At 42.9% G+C, this 20,380-nt stretch overlaps 1 protein-coding gene and 1 long non-coding RNA gene across 2 annotated transcripts in view; one reads left to right on the forward strand and one right to left on the reverse strand.

Annotated features, from left to right (window-relative positions):
- The first annotated feature begins 3,379 nt into the window (after positions 1 to 3,379).
- Positions 3,380 to 20,380, forward strand: part of CASQ1 (calsequestrin 1) — a 49,142-nt gene continuing 32,141 nt past the window's right edge. The window contains exons 1-2 of the mRNA XM_069951041.1: positions 3,380 to 3,909; positions 16,003 to 16,087. Coding sequence (XP_069807142.1) covers positions 3,667 to 3,909; positions 16,003 to 16,087 — 328 coding nt within the window. The 5' untranslated portion in view covers positions 3,380 to 3,666. The remainder of the gene's footprint in view (positions 3,910 to 16,002; positions 16,088 to 20,380) is intronic.
- Positions 4,126 to 20,089, reverse strand: LOC138771385 (uncharacterized). The gene is made up of 3 exons (XR_011359606.1): positions 19,975 to 20,089; positions 16,220 to 16,370; positions 4,126 to 4,309 (listed from the first exon to the last, which is right to left on the reverse strand). It is a non-coding gene; the product is annotated as an uncharacterized lncRNA (long non-coding RNA).

Raw genomic sequence — 20,380 nt, forward strand, 5'->3', positions numbered from 1 at the left:
CAAGTCCTTCGTGGTCAGCTGATCTATTTTTGTATATACTAGACTTAGTTATTGCACAACTGTAGTATTGAAAGGGTCACTGTTCATTTGTATGTCACATGGATCTGTAGACCAATGAGAGTACTTTCTTCTTCTGTCCTATCATTTCTCTCTTTACATCTCACTAGAGATGAGCGAACCTCGAGCATGCTCGAGTCGATCCGAACCCGAACTTTCGCCATTTGATTAGCGGTGGCTGCTGAACTTGGATAAATCCCTAGGGCTATGTGGAAAACATGAATATAGTCATTGGCTGTATCCATGTTTTCCAGACAATCTTAGAGCTTTATCCAAGCTCAGCATCCCCAGCTAATCAAATGCCGAACGTTCGGGTTCGGATCGACTTGAACCCGGTTTGCTCATCTCTACATCTCACATATGCACTCTTCTCCCATTCACAGCGCACCTTACAGGGGCTGTAGATAGGAAGTCACATGGGTAAAAGAAGTGTAAGGTCTTTTGTAGACTCTGCAGAGGAAGGACACAAGCCAAAACACTCTCTACAGTGGTCCAGTTGGGCCCTGGCCCTCTGCCAGGTCCCCAGTCTCAGTGTGCAGTCTAGAAGCAGACCTAGGCACATGCAACCTACAGTTTCTTCTCAAATAACTCTACTCAACACTATGCAGTGTTAAACCCTTCACTAGAGAGGACAAGTCAGAGATCAACTCAACCCACGCCGTGGACAAGGACACAGTGCAGGACAGTCTACACAAAGCAAGGCTAGGAACTGATCCGGATAGAGGAAAGTTGCTAGAAGCCTATGAACTCCACTCATCCCAGGTAACAAGGTCTGGGGCTGGTGTCACCCACTAGGACAGGTCCCCCAACACTGGTAGAGCAATAGGTGGTGCAAAAACCAAAGAGTCAAAACACAGGCAAAAGTTTTCTCTCTCTTCTCAAGTATTCTTCTATTTCTACATCCGTACCTCCTTCATACCACCGAAGGAGGTCTCCAAAATGATCTCATTAAACATAGGGGTCAGGCAGTGATTTTTCCATCAAGCGAAACAAAATATCTCTAGCAGCGGTTTAGCCCTCCCCATAAAAAACACAGGAACAGTCAGCCGAACATTCATGTGTATGGGGAGGACATAACTCTTCGGCCGACATTTATTGAAAATGTATGGCCACCTTAACAAGAAGGGAAACCCCTGATACCCCCTCCTCACCCTAAAACATTGTTGATCCCACAACACTCCTATCCTAACCAAGTGTACTATTACTATGCCCTTTGCGCCTTTGAAGGTGCATGAACCAAACATTTCACTTCCCAACACCTTAAATACTGTCACACTTGCCCATGGCCCACTGGGTGATAGCGCTGGTGGTATCAAGTTGGGGTACTTCTGTTGTGTGTACCTTGTGTGTAGTGTACTTCTTTTCTTCTTAGTGTATTTAAAAAACTGTTAAAAAACTTCTTCAATAAAAACTTATTGAAACATTAACAAGAAGGGATTGTCTAAAGCAGAAAACTCTTTTAGGGAGCAAGGGTATATGCACACGGAGTAATTGTCACAGAATACGCCACTCGTCCCCGCACGCTCCCGCTTCCCTCTCCGCTGGCTCCATTATACGCTCCGGCAGATTCCGCTATCCACCCAAAGAATTGCCTGGTCAATTCTTTTAGCGGCTGACGGAATCCGCCGAGCATATAATGGAGCCATATAATGTGACGGACGGAAATTCAGGTGGAAGCGCGGGGAAGCGAGCGGCGAAATCACATGGAGTTTTCCTCAAGAATTACTCTGTGTGCATATACCCCAATACTATTGATACTGGTACTATTGATAGCCTAACAATGCATTGTTGTAGACATGCATGGTTTTTCCAAAAAAACATCAGCAGTCATTAATTTTGGCGCCCAATATGGCGATGATGACTTAAGGCCATGTTTCATGGCTCCACCTGCACTACTAGATCACATCTACTAGATTAGCCCTCTACTAGATCAGCCCTTGACTACCTAGCTTACAGCTTACCGATCAGCCTATTGCACGGTTCAATTATCAGCCATCAGCCGCACATTACTTACTTTACCAATAGATGTGCAGCCAAAGGAAGATTATTTTTGACACATTGAAAGACAGCGATTAGCCGATGAGCGAGGATTTGTTTGGTCTCTGGTTCTAGTAGATGGGGACAGTGTCGGACTTAGGTACCTGGGGCCCACCAGAGGAAATGATCCTGGGGGCCCACCAATAAAGAACCAGTGAGAAATGACATGTCAGTCAATGTTACTGCAGGTTCTAAGTTGGGGGCCCACCGGAGGATTCTCCAGTCCACTGGTGGGTCAGTCCAACACTGCATGGGGAGATATCTGCCTGATTTTGCAGATAATCTCTCTATGTAATAGGGCCTTTAGACTGTCAACTGGGCGGTCACCACTACTAAGTGGTCAGTAGCATCTTTTGTTATTCCTCCTGGAATTTTTAAGAATAAATTATCAAGTAGATGTTACCGGTGTGCGTGTATAGGGGTGGGTCCTACACAGTATGACATTCTGCAGTACGTGATGATAAAACCATCCCGTATAGGGACATGCTTCTCTCATAAGGATCATAGTAACACTCAGTTGTCAATTTATTCATAATTATTCAGGAGAAAAAATAGAGGAACGGCACAATGCAGAGTTAGGGTATGTTCACACTGAGTAAAACAGACAGAATTGACATGTCAATTCTTTGAGCGGAAGCGGTGAAGAGCGGAGGCGCACACGGCATCCTATTGACACACTGAGGCTGGCGGGATCCCGAGCAAAGTCTGTGGCGGAGCCTTTTTTACTCTATGTGACCGCAACCCTATAAGAAAATATGCTCCAGTATTAATTTATATCAGAAAAAAAGTGACAGATCCTCTTTGAGAAGGTGGTCTTCTACTATTGGTTCTTCTACTATTGGTTGTGACACTATAATTCCCAGCATAGAAGACATAGCATCAAGGCATACTAGACATTCTAGATTCCATTAAAGATCCATTATTACCCGAATAGTAATCATGTCTATGTCACCAAGATATTTGTACTACAAAGATCTAAGAAGATCCCTCTACCAAAACCAGCATATCGGGCAGTTTCTGATGTAGAAGGCCTTGATATTGGGTTGTATGTTGAGTTGTCTCGCTGCCCTTATCCCCCCTGTCCTGCTTCTGTCAGTAGGATACTTGAGGACTCATAGTATATTAGGAGACCGATCTCATGTAGACATATATAGACAGTGGTTACAGGAGGAGGGGGGCTCAAGTGACGAATGTCCAGACTGGCAAGCCTGTTAGGATAGGATGTCCCTCCCGTGTGGTTGACCTCCTCCTATCCAGCCCCCTCATCCTCTTTTATGGACTGGGTGTCAGATTTTCCCTTTGCTTTTCAGTCTGTGCACACTGGGATAGCCTCCACCACTTGTTCCCAGACTCTCGCCTCCATCTCAACCAGCTCGAGGAGCTGTCCCCAAACCCCTAAGAGTGGAGCCATCTCGTCAAGAACCCAGAGGAGATACCTGTCCATCTAACACTGTTCCTTTTCCTTTAGGGGCGGAGAAGGGGTTTTGGTACAATCCTCCCAGAGTTTCCCCCTGTTGACTTTAAACTGGGACCCTAAAATCTGTGACCTGTTGATTTGGAACGTGCGAGAGGATGAAGGGGCTGTGGCTGGTTTTGGCAGCTTTCTGCCTCACCCTGGCCAACCTGGGTGTCCGGGCCGATGATGGACTCGACTTCCCAGAGTATGATGGAGAGGACAGAGTCATCCACATCAACTTGAAAAACTATAAAGCTGCCCTTAAGAAGTACGACGTCTTGGCCTTGCTATACCATGAACCTATTGAGGATGACAAAGCTTCCAAAAGACAGTTTGAAATGGAGGAACTGATACTGGAGGTACAAAGAGACACTAAGTCACGTAATAATGGCTGCATGTAAACAAATAAAGGACTTAGAATGACAAAAATTGGGTCAAACATATGGTACCGTTTAGTGGTTCAAAACCCCAACTTGAGTTTTGTTCCACTGAAAGGGATCGCAACGTGCTGTAACTGTTGCTTCTAGAATTGTTTTTATATATTGGTTTTGATGCACCTTCCTGCAACTTTTACCTATCTCTTAAAGTGGTATCCTTTCGTGCTTCTCATCCATGTATCCATGTATTGGGTAGGCAAGCACAGTCAGATACGTCGACGTCTTTAATACATAGGGTTATACCCAAAGCAACCTCGGGACGTGAGGCGTTCAATAAATTAAAGTTGTCGGAGGGTTCAAAAGCCATTTCAGATGCATAGAGCTATAGCAGAAGAAGACATTTATATGAAAAACGTATTAATAAGTAATAAGGGTATGAATATGTATACAATGCATTATGTGTGAATATGAAATATGCATGTCGTAGTTTGTAATATGCTAATTTTTACAGAATAACATTTAACCGGAGCTAAATGTGTTGCATCTGTAATTATGACATAAGTTCATTGACAATTACAGGTCCTGCCCACTGTGACATCATACCATATTGCTAACCTCTTTCAGGGTCTAATTTATAGGTTTCTAAACTTCTACTCAATAATAGAATTCTAGGTTAGGTTGTGGCCAATCAGCAGTTACCCTTGGGGGAATTCTTTTGTCTGATTGGCTGATGATGTAGTTTATTGTTGTGCTTTGTTGGTAAATAACATTGACTTTCTCGATATATTGTTAGTCTAGGTGATTGCTAATAATTGATTACTCTATAGCAGTATGGACTGACACAGTAGGCCTGGCCAGTCAGTATTTCGGGTTAAGCAGTTTTTTGAATGACACATACCACACATGGCTGGAGCTGCTAGCGTGGCAGATTTTCAGAATATCTCTAGCTTAGGTCACAGTGTCTGTCTCATGGATGTTTATAGCTTTCCACTTATAACTAAGCAGGGCCTGTTTTTCTCGAATATGCCCTTTTTCGTCTTCTGTGAGTCTGGTTGGATTGGGGTTGACTTAGTACAGAGCAGAAACCTCATAGCAGATAGTATGCTCTTGGGCTTATTGTGTAGTAACCTGTACTGTTTAAAGGAATGCATTAACTATCAGAAATGTTTGCATTATATAGAACATATATTATTATAGAGCTCTTTTTAACAATTGAAAGAAGTGTCTCCTATTTGCAGCAGGAGATATCTTTAAATGTTTGCATAATTTTTTTTTGGTTGCATGCAATACCACTTTTTACCATTATCATGTGCTATAGACATCAATGCAACAGCGCCCCCTCCCAGATCTAAGATACTTAAAATATGAAACAAAATCTCCTCCAGATTTGAAGAGCCTTTTATAACCAATGAGTAGTACAACATCTTATAGACCCTACTGTATAACCTGAGCTGCATGAGCTGGATCATTAAAGTTGTAGTTCTTGGGCAGGTCACTAATGACCACTAAATGGTGTTGTCTCAGCTTAAAGGGGTTATCCAGTGCTACAAAAACATGGTCACTTTCTTCCAGAGACAACACCACTCTTGTCTCCAGTTTGGGTGGGGTTCTATAACTCTATTCCATTGAAGTGAATGGAGCTTAATTGCAAACCGTACCTGACCTGGAGACAAGAGTGGTGCTGTCTGTGGAAGAAAGTGGCCATGTTTTTCTAATGCTAGATAACCCCTTTAATTCAAAAGCTCAGTTCTATTAGTAACCTAACTAATGGTGTCTGGCATATGAACCATGTTTTGATAGTGACCTCCATCTTGGTTCCTCTTTAACTAATGTCTATACAAAACTTTTATATTGAGCAGAAAACATGGCTGCTTTTTTTTTCTTCTTCCAGAAACAGCTGTATTACCGCTAAGCTCAATTAAAGTCAATGGAGCTCAGCTGCAATACCACTCATAACCTGTGAACAGGTGCGGCGCTGTTTTCCTGTAAGAAAGCAGCCATGTTTTTTTAATTCTGGAACTTACACAAGGGAGATGTTTTTGCATTAGTAGAGTCATTGTGAACCCTTTCAGATTGGTCCCGTCCCCGTTCGGATTGATGATGATGATGATGATGATGATGATGATGACACTGTGTAATTTATCCTGATTGTCGGTTACCAATTTTGGCCGTGTCTGCCGCCTAATTGGTTATATTAGATGTCTCTGTGGGCAGATGGAATGCCCTGCTCTATCATCAGCAGCAAAGAAGTTTCCGTCCTCACTGATGGCCGCCACTTAGGAGTATAGAGTTGCACCCTGTACTTCTCAGTCACTGGCCACATTGGTTCAGGTTTTTTCTGATCCAGTTTTTGAAGCCAAAGCCCAGAATGGGTCATAACTAAAGACTGAGACTTCTCTTCTTTCCGATCCATTCCCGGCTTTGTATTCAATAATTGTAATAATTACAAAACCTGAATGTGTAAAGATGTTGTATCCCCCAAAATATCATAAAGCCCGATCTCTATGTGGACAATACAGAACACCGACATGGACCACTGCGGAGCTACTGGTGACAGACTGGGGCTGTGTACAGGACAGTCAGGGAGGTCTCATCTCTCTGTAGACCTCACCCATATGACATAGACATGATACATGACACCTCCATATCTGTACTGGTCTGTGCCAGCCATAGACAATGCACAATAAAGAAATAGATAGATAGATAGATAGATAGATAGATAGATAGATAGAATAGAAGATAGATAGATAGATAGATAGATAGATAGATAGATAGATAGATAGATAGATAGAATAGAAGATAGATAGATAGATAGATAGATAGAAGATAGATAGATAGATAGATAGATAGATAGATAGATAGAGCGTTCAAAAAGGCAGCAGCACTCCGTAGTCGTGCTGCAGTATATTTTTGTTTTTTATAGATAGATAGATGGATAGATATAGATAAGAGATAGATAGATAGATAGATAGATAGATAGATAGGAGATAGATAGATAGGAGATAGATAGATAGATAGATAGATAGATAGATAGATAGAAGATAGATAGATAGATAGATAGAAGATATGATAGATAGATAGATAGATAGATAGGAGATAGATAGATAGATAGATAGATAGATAGATAGATAGATAGATAGATAGGAGATAGATAGAAGATAGATGATAGATAGATAGATAGATAGAAGATAGATAGATAGATAGATAGATAGGAGATAGATGATAGATAGATAGATAGATAGATAGATAGGAGATAGATAGATAGATAGATAGATAGGAGATAGATGATAGATAGATAGATAGATAGATAGATAGATAGATAGATAGATAGATAGGAGATAGATGATAGATAGATAGATAGATAGATAGATAGATAGATAGATAGATAGATAGATAGGAGATAGATAGATAGATAGATAGATAGAAGATAGATAGATAGATGACAGATAGATATATAGATAGATAGAAGATAGATAGATAGATATATAGATAGTAGATAGATAGATAGATAGATAGATAGATAGATAGATAGGAGATAGATGATTGATAGATAGATAGATAGATAGATAGATAGATAGATAGATAGATAGAAGATAGATAGATAGATAGATAGAAGATAGATAGATAGATAGATAGATAGATAATAGATAGATAGATAGTTAGATAGATAGATAGTAGATAGATGATAGATAGATAGATAGATAGATAGATAGATAGATAGTAGATAGATGATAGATAGAAGATAGATAGGAGATATATAGGAGATAGATAGATAATAGATAGATAGATAGATAGATAGATAGATAGATAGAAGATAGATAGATAGATAGATAGATAGATAGATGATAGATAGATAGATAGATAGATAGATAGATAGATAGTAGATAGATGATAGATAGATAGGAGATAGATAGATAGAAGATAGATAGATAGATAGATAGATAGATAATAGATAGATAGAAGACAGAAAGATAGATAGATAGATAGATAGATAGATAGATAGATAATAGATAGATAGATAGATAGGAGATAGATAGATAGAAGATAGATAGATAGATAGATAGATAGATAGATAGACAATAGCTATATAGTTTCTCCATACTCCTATCCCTTATAGTAAGATGTGGCAGGACATCAGCTGTAGAAGTTTCTATATTTGCAGTATGGTAATGTGGGGTATTGCGGTGCCATCGCCCATGGCCGTACCTTTATAAGGTATGTTGTGGGAGTCTGGGCATAGCGTCTTCGCTGACTCTAGTAAAAAAGAAAATCGTCCCAGTCCTCCCAGTGCATCGGAGCAGTTGCTGTGGCCAAGAATGGTCTGGCCTGGGGCAGATGGACTGGAAGGGGAGATGTGTTGAGTGTTGCTGGCTGGCATACCACACCCCGGGCACTGCTTAGGTTACAGGCTGAAGTGCACATTCAGGGGAATAGCAGCACTGCTCCATATGGTCGTCTCTGGAAAAAGAAGCCACAGGCTTAGAGGGACGAAAGCTGCTCTCACACTGCACCCGCAGCACCTTCCAAGAGGGTCAAAAATAGACTCTTTATAAGGTTCGCCTGTAGCTCAGACGCCTGCTCTCTGGACGCCTTAACAGCACCCAAAATACCCCGGACACAACTACCCATGTGGCCTTATCAAGTCTCATCATTGGGCCCCCAGCAGGGGGCAGTAGATGGTATCCACCTGTTCTATATCAGCTTCTAAACGGCTGATAACAGAGAGTAACAGATTGTATCCACCTGTTCTATATCAGCTTCTAAACTGCCGATAACAGAGAGTAATATATAATATCCACCTGTTCTATATCAGCTTCTAAACGGACGATAACAGAGAGTAATAGATGGTATCCACCTGTTCTATATCAGCTTCTAAACGGCTGATAACAGAGAGTAAAAAATTATATCCACCTGTTCTATATCAGCTTCTAAACGGCTGATAACAGAGAGTAATATATAATATCCACCTGTTCTATATCAGCTTCTAAACGGCTGATAACAGAGAGTAACAGATTGTATCCACCTGTTCTATATCAGCTTCAGAATGGCTGATAACAGAGAGTAATATATAATATCACCTGTTCTATATCAGCTTCTAAACGTCTGATAACAGAGAGTTATAGATTGTATCCACCTGTTCTATATCAGCTTCTAAACGGCTGATAACAGAGAGCAATAGATTATATTCACCTGTTTTATATCAGCTTCTGAATGGCTGATAACAGAGAGTAATAGATTATATCCATCTGTTCTATATCAGCTTCTGAATGGCCAATAACAGAGAGTAATAGATTGTATCCACCTGTTTTATATCAGCTTCTGAATGGCTGATAACAGAGAGTAATTTATAATATCCACCTGTTCTATATCAGCTTCTAAACGGCCGATAACAGAGAGTAATATATAATATCCACCTGTTTTATATCAGCTTCTAAACGGCTGATAACAGAGAGTAATATATAATATCCACCTGTTCTATATCAGCTTCTAAACGGCCGATAACAGAAAGTAATAGATTGTATCCACCTGTTGTATATCAGCTTCTAAACGGCTGATAACAGAGAGTAATATATAATATCCACCTGTTCTATATCAGCTTCTAAACGGCTGATAACAGAGAGTAATATATAATATCCACCTGTTGTATATCAGCTTCTGAATGGCTGATAACAGAGAGTAATAGATTATATCCACCTGTTCTATATCAGCTTCTGAATGGCTGATAACAGCGAGTAATTTATAATATCCACCTGTTCTATATCAGCTTCTAAATGGCCAATAACAGAGAGTAAAAGATTATATCCACCTGTTCTATATCAGCTTCTAAACGGCCGATAACAGAGAGTAATATATAATATCCACCTGTTTTATATCAGCTTCTAAACGGCTGATAACAGAGAGTAATATATAATATCCACCTGTTCTATATCAGCTTCTAAACGGCCGATAACAGAAAGTAATTGATTGTATCCACCTGTTGTATATCAGCTTCTAAACGGCTGATAACAGAGAGTAATATATAATATCCACCTGTTCTATATCAGCTTCTGAATGGCTGATAACAGAGAGTAATAGGAGTCCCACATTCTCTCTCTCCAGCTATACAGTTTTTTAAATAAAATCACCATGTTTTGTCAAAGGGGTTTGTTTTAAAGGGGTTCTCTTATTTCTTTTAAATCAATTGCTTTCAGAAAGTTATATAGATTTATAATTTACTTCTATTTATAAAGCCTTCCCATACTTATCAGCTGCTGTATGTCCTGCAGGAAGTGTGTATTCTTTTCATTTTGTCACAGTGCTCTCTGCTGCCACCTCCATGTTAGGAACTGTCCAAAGCAGCATCAAATTCCCATAGAAAACCTCTCCTGCTCTGGACAGTTCCTGACATGGACAGAGGTGGCAGCAAAGAGCACTGTGTCAGACTGAAGAGAATACACTCCTATCCAGGGTTCTGGGATTCCTCTTAGCTTGGGCTTCTTCACCCTTGGACTCTTAACTCAGGATTCTTCTGTACATAGGACTACTCTTATAATAGGACTCCTCCTGTCCAGGGACTCTTCCTATTATAGGAGTCCTCATGTCCAGGGACTTTTCCTATAATAGGACTCCTCCTGTCCTGGGACTCCTCTGACCATAGGACTCCTCCTGTCCAGGGACTCTTCCTATCATAGGACTCTTCCTGTCCAGAGACTCCTCTTATCATAGGACTCCTCCTGTCCATGCACCCCTCCGATCATAAGGCTCCTCCTGTCCAAAGACTCCTCCTATCATAGGGCTCTTTCTGTCCAGAGACTCCTTAGCGTTGGACTCCTCCTGTCCTAGGACTCCTCTTATCAGGGACACTCCAACGATAGGTCTCCTCTTATCCTGAAATTCTTCAAATCTTAGGGCTCCTCCTTTTAAGGAATTTCTTAGCGTTGGACTTCTCCTGTCCAAGGACCTCACTGATCATAGTGCTCCTCCTGTCCAGGGACTCTCTAATGTTAGGGCTCCTCCTATCCTGCGATTCTTCATATTGTAGGGCTCCTCCTATCCTGCGATTCTTCATATTGTAGGGCTCCTGCTGTTTAGGGACTCCTTAGCATTGGGCTCCTCCTGTTCAGGGACTCTTCTCAGCATAGGGCTCCTGTCCAGGACTCCTCTCAGCATAGTGCTCCTCCTGTCCCAGGACTCCTCTCAGCATAGTGCTCCTCCTGTCCCGGGACTTCTCTTAGCATAGTGCTCCTCCTGTCCCAGGACTCCTCTCAGCATAGTGCTCCTCCTGTCCCAGGACTCCTCTCAGCATAGTGCTCCTCCTGTCCCAGGACTCCTCTCAGCATAGTGATCCTCCTGTCCCAGGACTCCTCTCAGCATAGTGCTCCTCTCATGCAGGGACTCCTCTTAGCATAGTGCTCCTCCTGTCCCAGGACTCCTCTCAGCATAGTGCTCCTCTCATGCAGGGACTCCTCTAAGCCCAGTGCTCCTCCTGTCTGGGGAGACCTCTCAGCATAGTGTTACTCTCATCCCGGGACTCCTCTCAGCACAGTGCTCCTCTCATCCTGGGACTCCTCTCAGCATAGTGCTCCTCTCATCCTGGGACTCCTCTCAGCATAGTGCTCCTCTTATCCTTGGACTCCTCTTAGCACAGTGATCCTCTCATCCATGGACTCCTCTCAGCATAGTGCTCCTCTCATCCTGGGACTCCTCTCAGCACAGTGCTCGTCTCAACCTGGGACTCCTCTCAGCATAGTGCTCCTCTCATCCAGGGACTCCTCTCAGCATAGTGCTCCTCTCATCCACGGACTCCTCTCAGCATAGTGTTCCTTTCCTCCTGGGACTCCTCTCAGCATAGTGCTCGTCTCAACCTGGGACTCCTCTCAGCATAGTGCTCCTCTCATCCAGGGACTCCTCTCAGCATAGTGCTCCTCTCATCCAGGGACTCCTCTCAGCATAGTGCTCCTCTCAGCATAGTGGTCCTCTCATCCAGGGACTCCTCTCAGCATAGTGCTCTTCTCATCCAGGGACTACTCTCAGCATAGTGCTCCTCTCATCCAGGGACTCCACTCAGCATAGTGCTCCTCTCATCCTGGGACTCCTCTCAGCATAGTGCTCCTCTCATCCTGGGACTCCTCTCAGCATAGTGCTCCTCTCATCCAGGGACTCCTCTCAGCATAGTGCTCCTCTAATCCAGGGACTACTCTCAGCATAGTGCTCCTCTCATCCAGGGACTTCTCTCAGCATAGTGCTCCTCTCATCCAGGGACTCCTCTCAGCATAGTGCTCCTCTAATCTTGGGACTTCTGTCAGCATAGTGCTCCTCTCATCCAGGGACTCCTCTCAGCATAGTGCTCCTCCTGTCCCAGGACTCCTTTTCAGCATAGTGCTCCTCCTGTTCCGGGACTCCTCTCAGCATAGTGCTCCTCCTGTCCCGGGACTCCTCTCAGCATAGTGCTCCTCTCATGCAGGGACTCCTCTAAGCACAGTGCTCCTCCTGTCCCAGGACTCCTTTTCAGCATAGTGCTCCTCCTGTTCCGGGACTCCTCTCAGCATAGTGCTCCTCCTGTCCCGGGACTCCTCTCAGCATAGTGTTACTCTCATCCTGGGACTCCTCTCAGCATAGTGCTCCTCCTGTCCCGGGACTCCTCTCAGCACAGTGCTCCTCTCATCCTGGGATTCCTCTCAGCATAGTGCTCCTCTTATCCTTGGACTCCTCTTAGCACAGTGATCCTCTCATCCATGGACTCCTCTCAGCATAGTGCTCCTCTCATCCTGGGACTCCTCTCAGCACAGTGCTCGTCTCAATTTGGGACTCCTCTCAGCATAGTGCTCCTCTTATCCTGGGACTCCTCTCAGCATAGTGCTCCTCTCATCCACGGACTCCTCTCAGCATAGTGTTCCTCTCATCCTGGGACTCCTCTCAGCATAGTGCTCGTCTCAACCTGGGACTCCTCTCAGCATATTGCTCCTCTCATCCAGGGACTCCTCTCAGCATAGTGCTCCTCTCATCCAGGGACTCCTCTCAGCATAGTGCTCCTCTCATCCAGGGACTCCTCTCAGCATAGTGGTCCTCTCATCCAGGGACTCCTCTCAGCATAGTGCTCTTCTCATCCAGGGACTACTCTCAGCATAGTGCTCCTCTCATCCAGGGACTCCTATCAGCATAGTGCTCCTCTCATCCTGGGACTCCTCTCAGCATAGTGCTCCTTTCATCCAGGGACTCCTCTCAGCATAGTGCTCCTCTAATCCAGGGACTACTCTCAGCATAGTGCTCCTCTCATCCAGGGACTTCTCTCAGCATAGTGCTCCTCTCATCCAGGGACTCCTCTCAGCATAGTGCTCCTCTAATCTTGGGACTTCTCTCAGCATAGTGCTCCTCTCATCCAGGGACTCCTCTCAGCATAGTGCTCCTCTCATCCAGGGACTCCTCTCAGCATAGTGCTCCTCTCATCCAGGGACTTCTCTCAGCATAGTGCTCCTCTCATCCAGGGACTCCTCTCAGCACAGTGCTCCTCTCATCCTGGGACTCCTCTCAGCATAGAGCTCCTCTCATCCAGGGACTCCTCTCAGCATAGTGCTCCTCTCATCCAGGGACTCCTCTCAGCATAGTGCTCCTCTCATCCTGGGACTCCTCTCAGCATAGTGCTCCTCTCATCCCGGGACTCCTCTCAGCACATTGCTCTTCTCATCCTGGGACTCCTCTCAGCATAGTGCTCCTCTCATCCAGGGACTACTCTCAGCATAGTGCTCCTCTCATCCTGGGACTCCTCTCAGCATAGTGCTCCTCTCATCCTGGGACTCCTCTCAGCATAGTGCTCCTCTCATCCAGGGACTCCTCTCAGCATAGTGCTCCTCTCATCCAGGGACTCCTCTCAGCATAGTGCTCCTCTCATCCAGGGACTCCTCTCAGCATAGTGCTCCTCTCATCCAGGGACTCCTCTCAGCATAGTGCTCCTCTCATCCAGGGACTCCTCTCAGCATAGTGCTCCTCTCATCCTGGGACTCCTCTCAGCACATTGCTCTTCTCATCCTGGGACTCCTCTCAGCATAGTGCTCCTCTCATCCTGGGACTCCTCTCAGCATAGTGCTCCTCTCATCCAGGGACTCCTCTCAGCATAGTGCTCCTCTCATCCAGGGACTCCTCTCAGCACATTGCTCTTCTCATCCTGGGAATCCTCTTAATCTGTGATTAAGATAGCACTGGACACTAGACATTTGACAAATAGGCTGGTGAAATCTTCATGGCTGGTGGAACTATGTGAAGGTTCCCAATAGCTATGCGCCCCCTCTTCTTATCTGGGTGCTTCTGGGGTACATAGACAACCCAATCTTTTTTTAAGACACCCGAACCATTCCCATTAATCCCCCCCCCCCCCCCCATTTACATCTACATCCCACCTATTGGGACATTACATTGTCCATTATATCCCATTAGACGGAGGTGTAGAAGTCATCGTCTAGTAGAAGAAGACCATGCCCACAGAGCATGCCCACAAAGCTGCTTTTCCACTAGATGGCATCACAACCTACGAATCCATCTAGTCTGTCTGGCCAACTGCTGTTTACTGCACAGATCACAGGATTTTTTTTCCTTTTTTCGCGTTTCGAGCATCTGCTCGTCTTACTAACCGCATCCAAACATAATAGGTTCTTACGTGGGCGGCGTCACGAGGTGTCATGGAAGACAGACGGGAGACAGAGTTCAGAAGGCTGCCTTGTAAAAATAATCTATACCGTGTAGAAAAGTGTAGCGCCAACTGGCAGAGACGAGCCGCAGGTATCCAGGAGAATTAGTCACTTCTCTCTTATCATCTGCGGAGATTCCAGACAAAATAATCATTTACAAGAAAAAGAATCGAAAAGTTTTCTCTGAGCTTGCCAAGGAGGGCCACACAATAATTATATTCAGATAGTCATCATTTACTGGTCTCCAGGGTGTGGATGTCAGGAATAGGGGGCAGTAGACTATAGTAGGGGGTAGCATTATAGTAGTTATATTCTTGTACATAGGAGCAGTATTATAGTAGTTATATTCTTGTATATAGGGGGCAGTATTATAGTAGTTATATTCTTGTACATAGGAGCAGTACTATAGTAGTTATATTCTTGTATATAGGGGCAGTCTTATAGTAGTTATATTCTTGTATATAGGAGCAGTATTATAGTAGTTATATTCTTGTATAAAGGAGCAGTATTATAGTAGTGATATTCTTGTATATAGGAGGCAGTATTATAGTAGTTATAGTCTTGTATATAGGAGCAGTATTATAGTAGTTATATTCTTGTATATAGGTAGCAGTATTATAGTAGTTATATTCTTGTATATAGGAGCAGTATTATAGTAGTTATATTCTTGTATATAGGGGGCAGTTTATAGTAGTTATTTCTTGTACATAGGGGCAGTATTATAGTAGTTATATTCTTGTATATAGGAACAGTATTATAGTAGTTATATTCTTGTATATATGAACAGTATTATATTAGTTATATTCTTGTACATAGGGGAAGTATTATAGTAGTTATATTTCTGTATATAGGGGCAGTATTATAGTAGTTATATTCTTGTATATAGGGGGCAGTATTATTGTAGTTATATTCTTGTATATAGGAGCAGTATTATAGTAGTTATATTTCTGTATATAGGGGCAGTATTATAGTAGTTATATTCTTGTACATTGGACAGTATTATTATTTCTCCTGAAAACCTCCTCTTTGTGTGGTTCTTCTGCAATAAATATAGCAGCTCTTTGTACACCGTTTCAAGGATTGCTGTGGCTAGAGATAATTTGCATAACAATTAAAAGAAATTTTATGCATTTTTTTTTTATATAACTAATGAATATCATTGGATCTTGGTGTTAAGTCATTGGTACCTGAGGTCTTTGTAATAGGAAAGTCCTGTAATATCGATGTTATGTCTTTAGCATGTGACCTAGGAATGATAATTATGTATTTGTGGTTGTTAGCATGCGGTTCAGCTCTCATGATGTCTGTGATATAATATAATACAAGCACTGACTACTTTGCCGGGTTTTATAGTCCTAAAACATTCTCTTTCTTCTCTTTTCCCCTTTTTCTCCCTTTTTGTCTTTTTCCCTAGTTAGCTGCCCAAGTCCTGGAAGATAAAGGGGTAGGATTTGGGTTGGTGGACTCCGAAGAAGATGCCGCTGTAGCCAAAAAATTAGGTAAGAGCCAATAAGACTTTCTTTTTTTTTTAATGATGTCTTTATGACTTTGTTACTATGGTATGAATACTTGATGTAAATTATTGACAGCTAAGGCTTAGTCTGCCCTCTAGTGGTCATAAGTGCAAATACCTTATATATAGAGATGAGTGACTCTTCCAAGATTCATCTCTGGTGCGACCAAATCCAATTCCTGTCAAATCTACTCCCTCTTCTCTACTTATATACGGTCACTATGGATCCTTTTACAGGAATCTTATGGTCACTCAATAGAAGTTGACATCTGGAAAAAATAAAAAAGTAAAAAAATAAAATTAACAAAATGACCTACTTCGGGTCAGCCCTTATGTCTGTGTGGCACAAAATGGACGACACTTTGCTTCCCTGTCACCTACTCATTGATTTAAATGCTAGCAATGACTCACAGCGAGACGCCATTGAAATCAATGTTATTCTTAAAAAAAAGTGCTGATCTAGAGATTCCAGAAATGTCAGTAGAGAAGAAGGCAGCAGACAGGAGTGGCAGACATGTTGTTTCCCTTAGACAGCCGAGATGGACATATTCCAGGAGTGGATTAAAAACAAAGAAAGGATCTGTTCACACAATGTTGAAATTGGGTGTTTGGCCGCCATATAACAGTAAATAACGGCCATTATTTCAATATAACAGCCATTGTTCTAAAATAACAGCAAATATTTGCCATTAAATGGCGGCCATCCACTCAATTTCAACATTGTGTGAACAGATCCTTTCTGTGTTTTTAATCCACTCCTGGTTTTGGTTGCAATACTGACTGAAATATACTGACTGAAATATACATATACTGACTGAAATATACGTAATGTGAACGCAGCCTAGATATAGACATTTTGTCATCTGCCCATGGTGGAGGCAGACATTTTGTCCCCCACACATAGAGACATTTTGTCCCCCACACATAGAGACATTTTGTCCCCCACACATGGAGAGTTTATATTCCAGTTTATGTAGATATCAACATTTTGCCCTCCGCCCACAGTGGAGGCAGACATTTTGTCATCTCAACACAGTGTCCAATGATATTGCGTCCACCACACACAGCAGAGGAAGATGTTTTCTCATGAATACGCTGTGGTGAGAGACATTTTGTCATCCATTCCTTACACAGTACATATTGATTTTGTGTCTCTCCCTATATGCATCTGAGGCGGACATTTTGTCCCCACACAGAGTAGAGATAGCCATTTTATCTTCTTCGTAAGCACTTGAAGTAGACATTTTGTCACTTCCACACAATACATACTGATATTGTGCCCCACGCCTATAGTAGAGGGAGACATTTTGTCACAGACATGCCGTTGAAGTAGACAATTTGTCATCTCCAAACTGTCCATACTGATATTGTGTCCCTCACACAAAGAAAGGAAGACATTTTGTTGCACGTCGCCAGTAGAGGAAGACATTTTGTCATCTCCACACTTTCCATACTGATATTGTGTCCCTCACACACAGAAAGGAAGACATTTTGTCCCACCTCCCCAGTAGAGGAAGACATTTCCTCATCTACACAATGTCCATACCGATGTTGTTTCCATCACACACACAGAAAGAAAGACATTTTGTCGCACGTCCCCAGTAAACGAAGATATTTCGTCATCTACACAAAGTCCATAGTAATATTATGTCCCTCAAACACAGAAAGAAAGATTTTGTCCCATGTGGCCAGTAGGGGAAGACATTTTGTCATCTCCACACTGTCCATCACAGAAAGGAAGACCTATTGTCCCACGTCGCCAGTAGAGGAACAGATTGCTGAACTCAGGGAGACCAGCCAAACGACAACACTGCCGGCTGCTAGTGAAAGCGCTCAATGCAGTGAAGTCCTAGGTGCATTGCCCCTGGCCAGTAGAGGAAGACATTTTGTCATCTCCACCTTATCCATACTAATATTGTGTCCCCTACGCAAAGCGAGGAAGACATTTGCCCATTCATGCAGTTGAGTTGACAGTCTGTTCCTTTATATCTATAGGTGACAGGTTTTTGCCCCCAAGAGACTGACATTGTCCCCTCTAAAGTCACCACTTTGTCACTACCATTTTGTTGTATCAGTCACTCTGTTGGATAATCTTGTTAAACATTCACATAATACAATACAGAAAACAACATGACTGCCATGATGGAAGCCATATCAACCTATCAGACATTACAGTGACCTGACTGGTTGTAATAGACAATGGACACCTCCATTTTGGTTAAATGAACCCCAACATCCACATAATACATGGTTACAGCCCACAAAATGGCTGCCTCCTTCTGAGCAAGCGGCGCGTTGTAGACTTTTGTCTTATTTATATGCCATAGAAGACGGCAGATCTTTTTCCTTGGTAAACAATCCTACAGAAGGAGCAGGTTATAGACATTAAAGACTAAGTCCAATTAAATTTAAAAGTGAAGCGCCTGGTTGCCATAGAGACCCTTATTCTGATTATACAGGGGGGTTGGGGGGGGGGGGGCTCGGAGCAGCAAAGCTTCCAGGAGAACATGATGTTTTGTCGGAATGAAGCACAAACAGACCAGACTGCGTTAACCTCGCTGATCAAACATTTCTTCATTAGCGCTAGATTGGCGTAATGCTTTGCAAGGAGGGCCCGGCACGGACTTGAAAAGCCTTGAAATTGGAAGTGGCTGAGTACATCTCAAGCACACCTGATTAGCTTTCTCCAAGCATCTCACCATCAGAGGGTTGTCATGTAGAGGTTAGGAGACCACCTCAAGTGCTCATTGACGAGGTGACTATCTCCTGGGGACTCTCTCCACAGTCCTTGTGCCTAACAAGGGGTCAGAGCAAAACTTAGACCTGTTCTTGTAACAATGTATCAAGAAAGGAATGACGGGAACTTTGACCCAATGAAATCTTAAGGATTGTTACTCAATAATTTCCCCTCCCACTTTACCAGACTTTTATGACCTAGGAATAAGGCTACGGCAAAATGGCGTCTTTTTAACTTATCATTGTAATCTCAGTGATAAACTCATCTTTGACGTCTGGAACTTTCATAACTACTAAGAATGGCAAGTGCACCCAGTCGTTTCCACCTCTCATTGGAGGGACAGTAACAATTGGGTGCACTTGCCATTTTTAGTGGTTATGGAGGTTCTAGACTTCAAAGCTAAGACCATTGGCTTACAATAGAGTGTATACCAACCACATATGGGTCCATATCACTTCTCTTTTGGGAACAGGGACTTGGTACTAAGCCCATTATTTTATGGGGCCACTGGGAGGATTCTAGTGCTAAAGTAATGTAATGTATGTACACAGTGACCCCACCAGCAGAATAGTGAGTGCAGCTCTGGATATAATCTATAACACAGGATTATTAGTACAGGATAAGTAATGTAATGTATGTACATAGTGACCCCACCAGCAGAATAGTGAGTGCAGCTCTGGATTATAATACAGGATGTAACTCAGGATCAGTTATGTAATGTATGTACACAGTGACCCCACCAGCAGAATAGTGAGTGCAGCTCTGGAGTATAATACAGGATGTAACTCAGGATCAGTAATGTAATATATGTACGGTGACCCCACCAGCAGAATAGTGAGTGCAGCTCTGGAGTATAATACAGGATGTAAGTCAGGATCAGTACAGGATAATGTAATATATTTATGTAGTGTAGATGAGATCTATATATAAGGTGCACAATGGTGCTTGAAGGTGGATATAGACATGTCGCCTCATATGATAACGTGTAATATTGTCCCCTTAGGTTGTATTTACACAAGGCAGTTGTGCATTGGTGGCACTGGCTATAGTGATACTGGCACTGCGTTGTGTGACTACGGCGGTGCGTTGTATCATGCTGTGGGATACATGTGACCTCGGTCGGTGTAACCTTTTACATTGTATCATCTGCTCCGGTTTACACTAGATTGATACGTCTCAGAATGGACCCATTGTATATAGAATGTGCCGGTCTCTGCTTCTCCGCTCAACAAAGGACCATTTCAAGTTCAGGAATTGGGGGGAGGGCGCCATCACTAAGCATCGTCATGGAAACCGCTTCTATAGCGATCCACAACCTGGCTCCACAAACACATACACCATACATACTGTATCCTGTGACCACCCAGCCCTCAGTATAGAGCGCATTCAATGACGGGAGATGCACAGAGAATGGCCCCCAGTTCAGCCTGTTCTCCCTGGCAACACTCGAAAGGGAGATTGTTTCCATCCATCACTAGATCTTCACTTAAAGTGCAGATCCACTTAACCCTATAAAATAATAATCATAAAAAAAATCCTCCT

The sequence above is a fragment of the Dendropsophus ebraccatus genome, chromosome 13 (genome assembly GCF_027789765.1).
Source record: "Dendropsophus ebraccatus isolate aDenEbr1 chromosome 13, aDenEbr1.pat, whole genome shotgun sequence".
Taxonomy (NCBI): Eukaryota; Metazoa; Chordata; class Amphibia; order Anura; family Hylidae; genus Dendropsophus; species Dendropsophus ebraccatus.